Source organism: Mustela putorius, unplaced genomic scaffold, assembly GCF_011764305.1.
Source record: "Mustela putorius furo isolate JIRA1106 unplaced genomic scaffold, ASM1176430v1.1 tig00003870_pilon_pilon_pilon, whole genome shotgun sequence".
NCBI lineage: Eukaryota > Metazoa > Chordata > Mammalia > Carnivora > Mustelidae > Mustela > Mustela putorius.
This window is the reverse complement of record NW_025422022.1, coordinates 525,700-540,275: the sequence shown is the minus strand read 5'-3', so window position 1 is coordinate 540,275 and position 14,576 is coordinate 525,700. Positions and strand designations below refer to the sequence as shown.

Below are 14,576 nucleotides of genomic sequence, written 5' to 3'. Positions count from 1 at the left end.
TGAACAATCAAAAGAGATATATACGTGGATGCACTCAATATTATTACATTATCAGTCACAAGAAGAAATCAAAGACAGGTAGTTGTTACCTTGAACCACCAAAGATCAACGTTGAGAACACCATGCTAAGTGAAAGAAGAGAGTCACAAAAGACTGTGTCATATATGAATCTACCTACCTGAAATGCCCACAATAGGCAAAACTAGGCAGAATGGATAAATGGTTGCCACGGGCTGGAGGAGGAGGGAATAGATAATAATCGCTAATGGGCACCGTGTTTCTTTTTTAGGTGATACAATGTTCTGAAGTTAGGTGGTGGGGATAGTTGTACAACTATCTAGTAATTAGTATACAACTAACTAACTGTATACTTTTTCTTTTAAAACAAGTGTATTTTAAGGTGTTTTTGCTTTTGTTTTTCAGAGAGAGAGCAGACCTAGACAGAGAGCATTAGCGTGGGGGAGGAGCAGAAGGAGAGCCTGACTGGGGGCTGGATCCCAAGACCCTGAGATCATGACCTGAGCGCAAGGAAGGCAGACACTTAACCGACGGAGCCACCCAGATGTCCCTGAAATGTATACTTTTAAAGGGTGAATATTATGTTGCATTAAGTGTATTTCAATAAAGCTGCTAAAATTTTTTCTTTTAAAGGGAGGCAGGGTCAGGTGAGTACAGGGGTTAGCCCGTTAAGAGTATGTGCCTCGGTAATTACGGTTAGTTGCCTGGCTTGCCTCCCCCTAATTTAGACTCACAGCCCTTCCCACTCTAACACGGGAGACTGAGAGTAGAAAAGCCAGGACTTCTGCGTTCTTCGCGTCCTGCCCTTGCCCCCATGCCCGTTTTTTGCCTCCACTGATCGCCAGCGCAGCGGCCATAGCCGGATCACCTGCAGTTTGAACGCCTTTGCTTTCTGAATCGGTTTCGGAGGCCTCTGGCGGACCGCGGGCGCCTCCAGCCCTTTCGGTTGCAGGGTCCCCTCGCGCGGCTGGGCGGGGGAGCGCCTGGGGGTTTGCCCAGCGCCGCCCCCGCAGGGGCGGAAGCCGAGAGGTGGTCTCGGGCCCTGGGGGAGGGCAGAGGCCTGCGGGGACCAGTCACCGGAGCGGGGACCTGCGGCGCGGCTGTAGAGGTCGGCTTGGGATCCGGCCGGGAGGGCGGCGGCGGGAGGAGCGGCGCAGTGCTGAAGGCGGCAAGTGGGGCGTTCTGGGGCCGGGCGGGGACGGCGGACCTGGAGCACCCCCGCGCTCCGGCCGGGAGACTGGACGCCAGGCCGGGAGCGAAACCGAGCCGGCCCGGCCCTCTCCCTGCTGACGCAGACGGAGACCGGCGCTCGGTGGCGCAGCTGCTCGGTGGGTCCGGTGGCGCAGTTGCACGGTGGCGCAGCTCCTCGGTGGCGCCGGGGTGACTGCGCCGCTCTCCCCGCCGGTGCCTCCCGATCCCCGCTAGCCCCAGCCGCTGGCCCTCCGCGTAGGTCTTCTGTCCGCTCTTCCCACGCCTCTTCCCAGTCGCCCCGCCGCCCTGCAGCCGCATTCCCACCCGCCCTTCTTCCCCACCCCTTCTCTCTCCTCGGGATCCGCGCAATGACATCTCCCTACCTCTCCTCTTTCCTGCTAAAATCCCCAGTGTGCAGCGGCAAATCCAAGCACTTCTCAGCCACCCTAATCCTTTCAGGCATTCCACACAAATTCGTAGAGAACTTCCCATTTCCCGAGCTCTCTTGCTGGCCCTCGCCCCGCAAAGCTTCCAGTCCAGGGGGACCACAGTGGGCCAAGCAGCAATTCGCGGGGGGAGGAAAGGGGTCGGCGGTCGGGCGAAGGGATCCCTGTCTAGGGCGGGCCTTCAGAAGTCTCTGGACGCCAGTCTGTTCCAGTGCAGAGGAGGTCTGAGTGCCATTCATCCAACCGAGTTGGATAAACAGTGTTTTCAAAGGCCCAGGGATGACTTGGAGGGAATGAAAGGCGGTCAGGGTGGGTAGAGGCGGAGGCTGGAGCCAGAGGCGGGCAGGTGGAACGTAAGCCATGTAAACGAAGTGAGCTTAGCTTATTCTAAGGGCCCTGAGGTTTAAGAGGAGGGCTGAAAGGCTCTGCTTTTCTGTCGGAATGGAGTATGTGGGGCGGGGGAAGAGGAGGAGGGTGGCTCTGTTCTGAGGCGGCATTGGGGAAAGGGAGCAGGTGGTCTACACTCGGTGCAGGCTCAAGAGAAATAGAGGGGGGCAAGAGCCATGTAGACAGCAGAAGGCAAGCCTTGGTGATGGGTGTGAGGGGATGAGGACGGGAGAGGAGAAGTCTGGGAGATCTCCCAGGGTGTGAGACCAGACGTTGTGTGGGTGAGGGTCTCATTTCCACCCTCAGTTAATTCCCTGGAGAAGCGTGGCCTGGGGGTGGGAGCGGTGTTTGGTCACAGACCTGCCTAGTCATATTTATGCTTCTGACCTCTGTAGCTACTCAGATTACTGGCCCATTCTCAGTGGTTTTGCTCTTTCTTGGGCCCTTCTCTGTTCCTCCTGACCTCTCCATTCTGGCGTTCCCCGGGTCTGGGCTTCGCCCTCTTGTGCACAGTTCACTCTAGTGGCTTTTTCTGAGACTAAGGAGTAAAACTCCCAAATCCGTGTTTCTGAGTTAGCTCAAGAATTGTGGAACAAAAACATGCAGTGTCTTCATGTTTAGTTCCGAGGTCCGAGGGTCCTGTGATGCCTAGCCGCTGGCTAGCAATGGTGGGGCAGTCTGAGTTGGGTTATGAGATATCCAGAGTTAACTGGCTATGGGGGTGCTGGTGTGGGCGGCCCAACAGGAGAGCACATTGGCTGTCCCCTGGCCCCACCGCGCCAGGGGGACCCTCACAGCCAATTTCATACCCAGCTGTAGCCTCTCTCTCTTCACTTACCAGCATCTCAAACATTTCTCAAGAATCAGCTAATGAGAAACTGTGATCTGTTGTGTAACTGAAACTCTCAGGAGTTCTCTCCATAAATGCATGGAAGAAGAGAGTATTATGGAGAAGACTGGGTTTCCCTGGTCTCTGGAGGCTGAGTGCTGTATGTCTGTGCCCGGGAACCATTGCTCTTCTTTTCCCCCAAGGCTCTCAAGCCGGTTTGATCTTCTGCCAGTGCGACAGTTAGCTAATTATCTTAAAATTTGGACTTACTTTTTGGAGAGAGCAACAGGAAATGTGTTTCCTTCAACTTAGAATATTTATGAGCTTTTGGGGCGCCTGGGTGGCTCAGTGGGTTGAAGCCTCTGCCTTCGGCTCAGGTCATGGTCCTGGGGTCCTGGGATGGAGCCCCACATCAGGCTCTCTGCTCAGCAGGGAGCCTGCTTCCTCCTCTCTCTCTCTGCGTGCCTCTCTTGTGATTTCTGTCTGTCAAATAAATAAATAAAATCTTTAAAAAAAGATATTTACGAGCTTTATTATGTAAAAAAAAGTACAATTCCAAAATTGCCACGTGTGAGGTCAGTAATGTGTGGAGGGTGTGTGTTGAGGCAGCCTTTCTCTTTATGCTCTGGCTTCAGACCCCACATAATGGATGCTCTTTCTGAAGCAAATGGCACCTTTGCCATCCAGCTTTTCAAGATCCTATGTCAAGACAACCCTTCACACAACGTGTTTTATTCTCCTGTGAGCATCTCCTCTGCCCTCGCCATGGTCTTCCTGGGGGCAAAAGGAAACACTGCTGCCCAGATGGCCCAGGTAAGCCTGCTTCTCACCCCGCAGTTGGGACTGCCTTTTCGGTTGTTAGGGTCCATCACCCAGCTTCGTACCTCAGGTTCCAGAACGGCCATAAAGCCGGAGGGGAGGGGAGCCGAGTGTGTACACACACCTGTGCTTATTTCTGTCCAGTGGGGCTGCCTGGGGACCAAGACACAAAGGAGAAGGCTGGGAGTCTCCTTCACTGAGATTATTTTTCTCAACAGGCGCTCTCATTAAGCACAGAGAAAGACATTCACCAGAATTTCCAGTCACTTCTTGCTGAAGTGAACAAATGTGGCACCCAGTACTTGCTCAGAATAGCCAACAGGCTCTTTGGAGAAAAGACTTGCGAATTCCTCTCGGTAAGTTGAGTCAGCAGAAGGTTTAAAGTGGTAGTCAAACTATGGAGTCAGAAAGCAAGATCTGGGAGAGCTGAAAATGATGGTAAACATAACTGTGCCTTGAGTTATTTAAAATTGAATTACTTCTCAAATTCATTTAGCCATTTCTTGTTATTCATGGCTTGGTACTTACCTATTTATAAACTCTGATATTTTAGTATTTAGTAGACTAAGATATGACCATTTTTAAGAGATGTATACTCATTTTAATAAAATGTATGTAAGATTCGAATTTTCTTGGAAGTTAAAACTTTTGTTTAGGAAGATAGCCACACTGAATGCTTTTCTCTCCAAAGACCTTTAAGGAATCCTGTCTTCGGTTCTACCATGCCGAGCTGGAGCAGCTTCCCTTTGCCAATGCTGCAGAACAGTCCAGGGAACACATCAACGCTTGGGTCTCCAAAAAGACTGAAGGTCAGAATCACATGTTATTACCTCCCCCTTCGTCCTTCTCCCCCCGCCTTCCCCTCTTCCCCCTGGTTCCCCTTCCCTCCCTCTTCTCCTTGCTTTCCCTGCTGCTCTGATCGCACTAGTGTTTCAGATGGTCAGAGTCTGCTCACAGGCTGGGCCTCTTGGCATATTTCGACCTTGATGGACTCACAGTGGTTCCGATCAGATGCTCAGGGTTTTCAACCACAGAGACTTAGTTTTGTCCATTCTCCTGGGACCAGAAAGGCTGATACAAATGTCCAAAGAAACTCATAAGCCAGGTTTCCGGTTTAATAACTTACCCTGAAATATACTTTCACTTAGCCTGTAATGTTCCCATGTGAACTCATCACCCCCATGGGAAAGAGGCTATTGGTTAAATCTTCTCTGAGACATACACTTAGGCTTTGAAATTCTCTGTGGACCTCCCTTACCACCACCTTTACCCTGACCATTAAGCTTACTTATTCTTAATTCTGTTGCAGCTTTCATGTCTTCTACGTACACTCCCTTACTTAGGTTTGATGAGCCTAGATTTGGTAGGCCAATGGCTCTCTCAGGACTTATCAGTTCTACAGACTGAAATCATCCTTTGTTTGGCGTTGAGCCTTATTCATTTCTGTTTTACAGAGTGACACATTCTGATCTTGGTCTGCACGTTCAGTGACGTTTGAACCATTGGGTGCCCTCTGCACCAACTCCACTTAGTACCACTAGGAACACTCCTATTTCTGTCAATACATCAGACAACAAAGAACAACAGGTTGCCTTTCCTTACAGAGTTAGCAGTTATTGCTACTATTTCTTCTTGGAATATTCGCCACTTACGGCATCTGGAGGCAGCAAATGAGAAGGGATGCTCTTAGTTCATTGAAAAGGCATCTAGGGAAGAAGGGAGTATCTTTCACTTAAGCACCTTATCTTTTCCAGGAGTGTCTGGTGTTTTGTTTCGAGGATCAAATAGTGAAATCTCTTCCTCATGCTTCCAGAAGCTCCTCAAGGCACCCATGCTGCCCGTTTTCAGCTCTTTCCCCTTTGGCTGCCTCTGACATGTGGGCATAGTTGTGGGCTGTTAACACTGGTTGTACCTTTGATGCATTAAACCGAACACTCCATTTTAGCACTTGAAAGAACCCCAGTCCCTCCCAGCCCATCCCTGCTTGCCTTGTTGTCCTACCTCATGTCGTATTTTACTTTGAGTGATTTAGAAGCGTTTCACCTTGTGGGTGTTCCCACAGCACTGGTGACCTGACCATGAAAACCACTTGTATGTGTTGTTTATTTCTGTACATATCAGTCAAAACTCAGCAAAGTTGGAAATGAAAAGACTGTTGTGTTCTTGATTAATAACCAAAGATCTGCCAATAAGCCTTATCACATTTTTTTCTGTGAAAACCACTTGTATGTGTTTTTCTGTGAAAACCACTTGTATGTGTTGTTTATTTCTGTACATATCAGTCAAAACTCAGCAAACTTGAAAATGAAAAGACTGTTGTGTTCTTGATTCATAACCAGAGATCTGCCAAAAAGCCTTATCACAATTTTTTCTGTGAAAACCAACTGAATATATTCTCTGCTTTTCCTGGAAGGTAAAATTCGAGAGGTGCTGCCAGGTAACTCAGTCAGTGCAGACACCAGGCTGGTTCTTGTCAGCGCCATCTACTTCAAAGGAAGGTGGGATGAACAGTTCAACAAAAGCTACACAAGGGAAATGCCTTTTAAAATAAACCAGGTGAGAGAAGCTTCAAAAATTGTGCTAGTTTCATGAAGAAATTGCTTGGAAAAAGTTAACTTTGTAAAGACATAAATGATTGGTTAGAAATAATTTTGAAAGCACATTTCTGAATGAAATTTTAAGCTCAGGAGGAGAGCACAGAGAAATAAAAATTATTTGCTGCCTCTGATTTTTTGCATTTTACTACTGCTCCTAATGCCTCTAATTTTGGCGGCATTCATTACTGCCACCTAGTTTTGGAAACTTCAGATTTCCTCTAAGCCCAAGTTGCTTAACAGAAAAGCAAAAAAACAAGTGTTAAGGAAGTGTGATATGTGTATGTGTTAGGGGAGTGGAGAGAAGGAGTGAATTTTCTTCAATCAGATAGCTGAAAATTTTAAATAAATATAGACTTGAATTATTTTAAATTAATCATTGTTAATCATTTATAATCATTTATAAGTTTTTAATATGTTAAAACTAACTGAAAAATATGTTAGTCTTAAGATATAACTTCAGTTCATGCAGGCATTAAAATAGCTTGCCAAATCTCCAAGCCCCTAAAAAAAAATTGCATTTTAATGCAATTAGGAAACTTGTCCTGTACAGGTAAAACCTTTTTTGAGGGAGCTATAAGGTATACTTTCCATAATCAGCCCTCTAGTTACAAAAGTGGGAGGGGAAGAAATTTTTTAGCAATGATTTTAGAAACTGTTTTAATTTTTATAATAGTTGATCCACATCAACTTTTAAACCTTTTATGAGTATAGTACGGCAGTTAAATTCTGCATGCATATACCTCCTATGTATTTTTAAAAAATCATTTCCTTGGATTAGAGTATCAAAGCTGGGGAAACTGGATTTAAATACAGGAGGAGACATAGAAATCTTTCTACTTGCTGGCAGACTGCTTCCTGATGGGCTCTCTCCATAAACCACCAGTCATACTGCTGTGAAACTCTTCAATCTCTTCCTCTTTACCATAAACACATTTTTTCCAGTTTAAGAGAAATGATTTTCTATTTCATTGTATTTGATTCTATTGTTTCCTTAGATACATTTGCCAGGCATATTTTTTAAAAAATGTATTTATTTATTTGATAGAGAGAGAGACAGCTTGAGAGGGAATATGAGCAGGGGGAGCAGGAGAGGAAGAAGCAGGATCCCCGATGAGCAGGGAGCCCAGTGTGGGGCTCGATCCCATGACCCTGGGATCATGACCTGAGCCAAAGGCAGATGCTTAACAACTGAGCCACCCAGGTGTCCCTTTGCTGGGTGTATTTTACAGGAAGAAAATCTGATTTCCTCCTGTGGAGAATGCAGGGTGTCACGTTTATTTTGTTGAATAAAACATCTTTTTGCTGAGGCTAGAGCCATATCTGTTTACCAGACAGAGATGCTCAGAATGATGATGGGAAAGAGTCAGACTTAGCACACGGACATGTCCATCATGGGTGCTGAAAACACTCCTGGAGTCGATTATAGCTCTTTTGGAAAATTCTGTTGCCTCTTCCAAGAACCTTAATTCCGTGCTCCTCTGTTCCTTCCCAACAGAAGGAACAAAGGCCAGTGTTGATGATGTTTCAGGAGGCTATGTTTAAGCTCGCCTATATTAAAGAGGTGCAGACCCAGATCCTGGAGCTTCCCTACGTGGGTAAGGAGCTGAGCATGATCGTTCTGCTCCCGGACGAGAACGTGGATCTAAGCTCGGTGAGAATCCGGGGCTGTGCCCTTTGTGCCCTTCCTGCTAGAACCCACTCTCCACTTTCAACGTTTATGTTTACCTCTGAAGCAGTGATGGGGGCCACCAGGCCGCAGAGCACACGTATCTGGGCACTCGAGCTCTGGAACCAAATTGTCGTGCAGGACCCCCTGCTCCCCTTATTATCTATGTGATCTCACCAAACTCCTTACCTCTGTTTTCACACCTCAAAAACGGGAATGGTGGTAACATCTGCCTGGGAGTTATTATGAGGATAAAGTGGGGGTGGTCCGAGTAGCAAGCTTAGCACATTGTCTGGTACCTAATAAGCCCTTAATGAATGTGATCCATTATTATTATCATAGTCATTGTTGTTAGCATTATTTTATTTATTTTTTAAAGATTTATTTATTTATTTATTTGAGAGAGAGAGAATACAAGCACACAAGAGCAGTTGGGTGGGGCAGAGGCGGAGGGAGAGGGAGAAGTAGACTCCCCACTGAGCAGGGAGCACGATGTGGGGCTCGAGCCCCGGACCCTGGGCTCCTGACTTGAGCCAAAGGCAGACGCTTAACTGACTGAGCCACCCAGGTGCCCCTGTGTTATATATATATATTTTAAGATTTTATTTATTTATTTGACAGATCACAAGTAGGCAGAGAGGCAGGCAGAGAGAGAGAGGAAGAAGCAGGCTCCCTGCTGAGCAGAGAGCCTGATGCGGGGCTCGATCCCAGGACCCCAGGATCATGACCTGAGCCGAAGGCAGAGGCTTCAACCCACTGAGCCACCCAGGCTCCCCGCCTTGTTTTATATTTTAAATACCTGAAACTCAGGAGAGCAGAGCCAGAGACAGTCCCAAACAGCACTCCCAACTCACTCTGCTTCCTTTCAGCGTGGATCCTCAGTGTGAGTCAGCCACGGCCCAGCAGGTTCTAGGGCCAGGCGCTGAGGGGCACACACAGTGCGCCCATAGTCCTCAGGGTCCTCTGGGAGCAGAGCTGCAGGCATGGGCTTCTCTCTGTCCTTCCCACCTGAGTGCTCTTCAGAATGTACACAGGATTGTGCCTCTTGCAAAAAGCTCTGGCAAGAGCACTTTGTTTTCCAGTCGTTTTTCTTACCAGCAATGCCTCATCTTCAAAAATAAGCACAGTTAAAAGAAAAGAAAAAAAGACAGTGAAAGTCAGCAGAGCATTGAGCGTTGTCAGGATGGATGTCTCACAGAGAGTGTTGGGTGAGAAGAGGCGCAGCCCTGTCTCTGTGCCTCTGCACGGCCTCACGTGCTGGGCAGGGGAGCCGTGGCTGGAATAGCACAAGTCCGAGGTCTCACAAATATCCTGGCGCAGAAAGGTGCCCATGGTCCTGTGTGACCGTCACCACCCATGCCGGAGAGGACGTGTGTGTCCATATGTACAGAGGAATGAGTTTGAATGTCTTATTCTGATCTTTCAGGTGGAAAAAAGTCTCACTTTGGAGAAATTCAGAGCGTGGACCCAGCCAGATCAGATGCAGAGCACAGAGGTGGAAGTTTCCCTTCCGAGATTTCAGCTGGAAGAGGATTATGACATAGGATCCATGCTCCGGGGACTGGGAATGGTTGATGCCTTTCAGGAGGGCACGGCTGACTTCTCGGCCATGTCAGGAGAAAAAGATCTGTGTCTGTCCCAGTTCCTGCATAAGAGTTTTGTGGAGGTGAATGAGGAAGGCTCGGAGGCCGCAGCCGCGTCAGCCATCGTGGCTGTGGAATGTTGTATGGACCCTGGCCCCACGTTCTGCGCCGACCACCCCTTCCTTTTCTTCATTAGGCACAACGCAGCCAACACTATTCTGTTCTGTGGCAGGTTTTCCTCTCCGTAAAGGTGAGCATTTCCCTCTTTCTGTGTCCTCCTGTCCTGCGCCACAGCCCCAGGAAGATGGGCCCGTGAAGCCCAGTGCAAAGGGGAGGGCAGATTCCTCCTGCATCTCTGTCCCATGCTTGTCCACACCCAGCCGTCCCCATCCTGACCACTCATCGGCCCCAAGATCATGGGACAAGAGACCTTAATGATTCCCTGTAGTATTTAAAGTACACTCTGAGTCCCATAGGATCGAATGTCAGGTTTCCCTAGATGGCCCCAGACTTACTCCCCCCTCATTCCACGTGTAATTCATTCTAGTGACACTGTTCTGCCTTGTACCTCAAATCCTGTCGGCAGACTTGCCTTAGCCTGTTCAGTGGTAATAAATGCTGCTAACTAGAGCTACTGTTTTATAGTCTGCCTGGTGCCTGGGCTTTTTAGAAAGCCGCTTTAATGCACATTTTTATTTTATCTTGGGTTGACATTCCACGCATCACCGAGCAGGTGGCAAAAAGGACCTCAGGCATTGGAGACAAAGGGGCGGAGTCATGGTGTCTTTGACACCTGGTCTTTCCTACCAGAGTAGCAGAGTAGCTTCTGTGACAGCTAGCTTGGACAAGGTAATGTCCTTACACTTATCCTGTGATCCCTTTGAAGGGATTCCTTTGAAGGGATCCCCTTGCCGCCTCCAGCCCTAACAAAAATCCTGCCCAACTCTTAAAGTTCATTTCTGATGGCATCTTCTCCAGGGATATTTTCCTTTTCTGCATAAGCAATGTGCATCTTTGAACTCAGTGCATACTGAGGGAGGGCAGTTCTCTTACGGCGGTTGCTTTATTTATTAATCATCTGTGTTCTCCAGCTAGACCTTAAATTCCTCAGGGGTGGGATGTATTTCACATGTGTATGTGCCATGTACAATGCAGCGATAAGTAATTTGATCAGAGATGAGCTCTGTAATTTTTAAAGAAGTGTTTAGATATTAGTGACATTATTGGGGCCTTTTTTTTTTTAAAGATTTTATTTATTCATTTGAAGAGAGAGAGCAGAGTGAGAGCATGAGCAGTGGGGAAGGCAGAGGAAGGGGGAGAAGCAGACTCCCCACTGCGCAAAGAGCCCAAAGTGGGGCTTGATCCCAGGACCCTGAGATCACGACCAAAGCCAAGGGTAGACACTTAACTGTCTAAACCACCCAGGTGGCCCTGTTGGGGTCTTCTTAAAGAATTTGTTATTGAGATGAAATTCACATAGTGTAAAATTAACCACTTTAAAGTGAACAAAGCAGTGGCCTTTAGTATATTAAAAGTGTGCTACCACCACCTTTGTCTAGTTCCAAAAACTGTTCATCACCCCAAAGAAAAACCCTGTGCAGTTACTCCCCTTTCTCTCCCATCCAACTCCTGGGAACTGCCAATCTGCTTCCTACCTCTATAGATTTAACGACTCTGGATACTTCACAAAAGTGAGTTATATACTGTATGACCTTTTGTTTCTGGCGTTTCCTCGGCAGGACACATTTGTTCGTGTTGTGGCGTGTACTTCACCTCTTTCCATGACTGAATAATATTTCACCGTAGAGCTGTAGCCGAAATGTCGTTGATGGACATTTGATTTGTTTCCATCTTTTGGCTATTGATGAGTAATCTTTCTACAAACACGCATGTACATGTATTTGTTTGGGTAGCTGTTGTATGAGGGTTCCGATTTCTTCACATCCTTGCCAGCACTTGTTATTTTCCACTCCTCTTTTTAAAAATATTATGGCCGCTCTAGTGGGTGGGAAGCGAAATCTCATGCGATTTATTTGCATTTTCCTAATGACTAGTAGGGCTGAACATCTTTTCCTGTGTTTCCTGCCCATTTGAATATCTCCTTTGGAAATAAGTCTATTCAAGTCCTTTGTCCATTTTTTCATTGGGTTGTCTTGTATATTTTTTCCCATTGTGTAAGTTACATTTTCCTTTTCTTGGTAGTGCCCTCTGATCCACAAAGGTTTTTAATTTCAGTGAACAAAGCAGTGGCCTTTAGTATATTAAAGCTTATCTATTTTAATAGTTTATCTATTTTTTTTATCCATTTTTTAATCCAGTTTATCTGTATTTTCTTTTGTTACTCAGACTTACGGTTTCATATGTAAGAGTCATTTGCCAAATCCAAAGTCAGGAAATTTTACAACTATTTTCTCCTAAGATGTTTATGATTTTAGCTCTTATATTTAGAATGTTAATCTGTTCTGATATATATGATGTGACATAGGGGTCCAACTTAATTTTTTTAACTGCTTTTGAATTGAAAAAGGATGTTGATAGTAGATAAAAAAGATAATATCTAAACAAGTGATAAGGTGAAAAATTATATAATTGGGGTATATATATATATATATATATATATATACACACACACACCCCAAATCCATTCCATGAAGGACACCATGATCAGACTAAAAGAAGATATTATAAAAAATCAGTAAGGAATTAACACTAGGGTATACAAAGAAATCCTGCAAATCAAAGAGAATAAGACAGTCAATTAATAATCAGAAAAATACGAATGAAATACCATGAGCTACTGCTCTACATCCATCAGATTGGTGTCAGAAAGTTGAATACTGTGCAGCGTCATCCAGGAAGTAGGGAAATTTAGGAGCACTTGTGGGAACAGGAACATTTGGGCAAGTTAGGAAGCATTCTGGCAGTGAACTCTATTGGTGTCTTCTCTGGGCTCCAGCAGGCTTATTTCTGGGTGTGTGGCCCAGTGATGTCATGGCACAGGCCCACAGAGGCACGGTCAAAAGGGTGTTCACTGCAAGGGTGTTCATTTATGTTGACAATGAGTTGGAAGCTATCTGAGTGTCCCTCTCAGTGGGAATAGATAATGAATACGTGGGCATACTTTGTGATATTATGTAGGAGTTAGAAACTAAAGTACACAGTAGGTGGACATTAAGTCTTATGGGTAGATGATGTTGAGTAAAAAAAATATATATAGGGGCGCCTGGGTGGCTCAGTGGGTTAAGCCTCTGCCTTCAGCTCAGGTCATGATCCCAGGGTCCTGGGATCGAGCCCCACATCGGGCTCTCTGCTCAGCAGGGAGCCTGCTTCCTCCTGCCTCTCTGCCTGCCTCTCTGCCTACTTGTAATCTCTGTCTGTCAAATAAATAAAATCTTAAAAAATATATATATATACACACACACATATACACAATATATATATATATATATATACACACACATAGTTTAACAACTTACAAGTTTTACTTATGTAGATTAAACATGTTTACAGTATATATTATATAAGAATATATGCCTGTTGTATTTCTTTTACTGCTGAGAAACTTTTCATAAATTTTGTTATGATATTTTATTAGTGAACAGGGGTTTTTTATTCCTTTGGTCAAATCTAGGTTTTTCCTTGGTGATTTTGACACTGCTTTCAATTCTTAAAAATACTTTCCCATTGAAGCCAGTTCGTCTCCTATATTTTCTTCTAAACTGTTATGTTTTTGATAGATTTAACTGTGTAATCCATCTGACATTTGTTTTTGTGTTGTTGACATTCGAGAGAAAATATTATTGTATTTATTTACAAATGGCCAATTTCTCACTTGTAATAATAATTAAATAGTCTGTTTTTCCCAGTGTTCATGTGATTTTTCTCAACTTCATTCTTCAAGGTGAACATCAGAATACTTTTGCAATACTCAAAATAATGTTTTTAACTTTGGTATTTTTTGGAGGGATTAGTGTGGCATTAAACATAAATCCAGGGATAAATTAATCTATTTACAGAGTTTAGTCTTGTTTGGGAAGATGTGAGGAGTCTCCATTTATTCAAATACTTTTTTATATATCTTTGTTTCTCTCTATATACATATATATAGAGAGAGAGGCTGAGTTTTGTTTTTCTTATGGTTATTTTTAATTTTTATACATATATACATATTTTTATACATCTATATACATATATATAGAGAGAGACTGAGTTTTGTTTTTCTTATGGTTATTTTTAATTTTTATTGTCATTGTAATAATTTTATTTTTAAAGATTTTATTTATTTGACAGAGATCACAAGTAGGCAGAGAGGCAGGCTGGGGGGAGGGGCATGGGTGGGGGGAGCAGGCTCCCTGCCGAGCAGCCTGATGTGGGGCTCCATCCCAGGACCCTGGGATCATGACCTGAGCAGAAGGCAGAGGCTTAACCCACTGAGCCACCTGGGCGCCCCTCGTAATAATTTTAAGTGAGGACATTTTCCCCTTATCTGGTTATGGGTGACATATAAGTTAACAATTAAAGTTTAATACATACTAAAGAGAAACACTATTTCTCCCTCCTGCTACTAAGTACCTCTGACACCAGTTGTGTAGGTTTTCCACACCAAGCAATTTCTCCACTTCTCAGGGACACCAATTGGGTGCCTTACAATTTTACTCTTTGAATTTTATTTTTTCTGCAACAGGAGAAGAATTTAATTCATTTATATTATGCAATAATTTGCAGAACATTTCTTTAAATTGTGGAAGGTCTATATGCAGTTCCTGAAAAGATCATGAAAATGAATTAAGCGAAAAATACAGCTTACAGTCCAATGTGCCTAGCATGATGCACACATTTATATGAATAGACCCTGTATGTCTACATGTAAATTAATGTTTGTGAGTCTCTGGGAAAAGGTTTAAAAGGCTAAGCCTTCACTGCTAACAGAGGTTATCTCTGGGAAAGTTTTGGAGGGGGAATGGGAGGAAAACTTAGAGTTTTTACTCTCTCTGTCTCAATGTTATTTAATGCTTCCGCTAGGAAAATCTAATCCTGTGA

The 14,576-nt window shown here is 44.9% G+C and overlaps 1 protein-coding gene across 9 annotated transcripts in view; it reads left to right on the top strand.

The window, feature by feature from the left end:
- The first annotated feature begins 566 nt into the window (after positions 1-566).
- Positions 567-14,576, top strand: part of SERPINB9 (serpin family B member 9) — a 30,052-nt gene continuing 16,042 nt past the window's right edge. For 3 of the 9 annotated variants that reach the window (XR_006602584.1, XR_006602583.1, XR_006602585.1), the window contains exons 1-7: positions 567-590; positions 3,507-3,684; positions 3,909-4,046; positions 4,382-4,499; positions 6,104-6,246; positions 7,783-7,938; positions 9,380-9,786. Coding sequence is in view for 6 of the 9 variants with exons in the window: in XM_045066976.1 (XP_044922911.1) it covers positions 574-590; positions 3,507-3,684; positions 3,909-4,046; positions 4,382-4,499; positions 6,104-6,246; positions 7,783-7,938; positions 9,380-9,784 (1,155 nt within the window). In the remaining 3 variants the exon portion in view is untranslated. The other 6 variants (XM_045066976.1, XM_045066974.1, XM_013056775.2 and 3 more) reach the window with 6 other exon arrangements.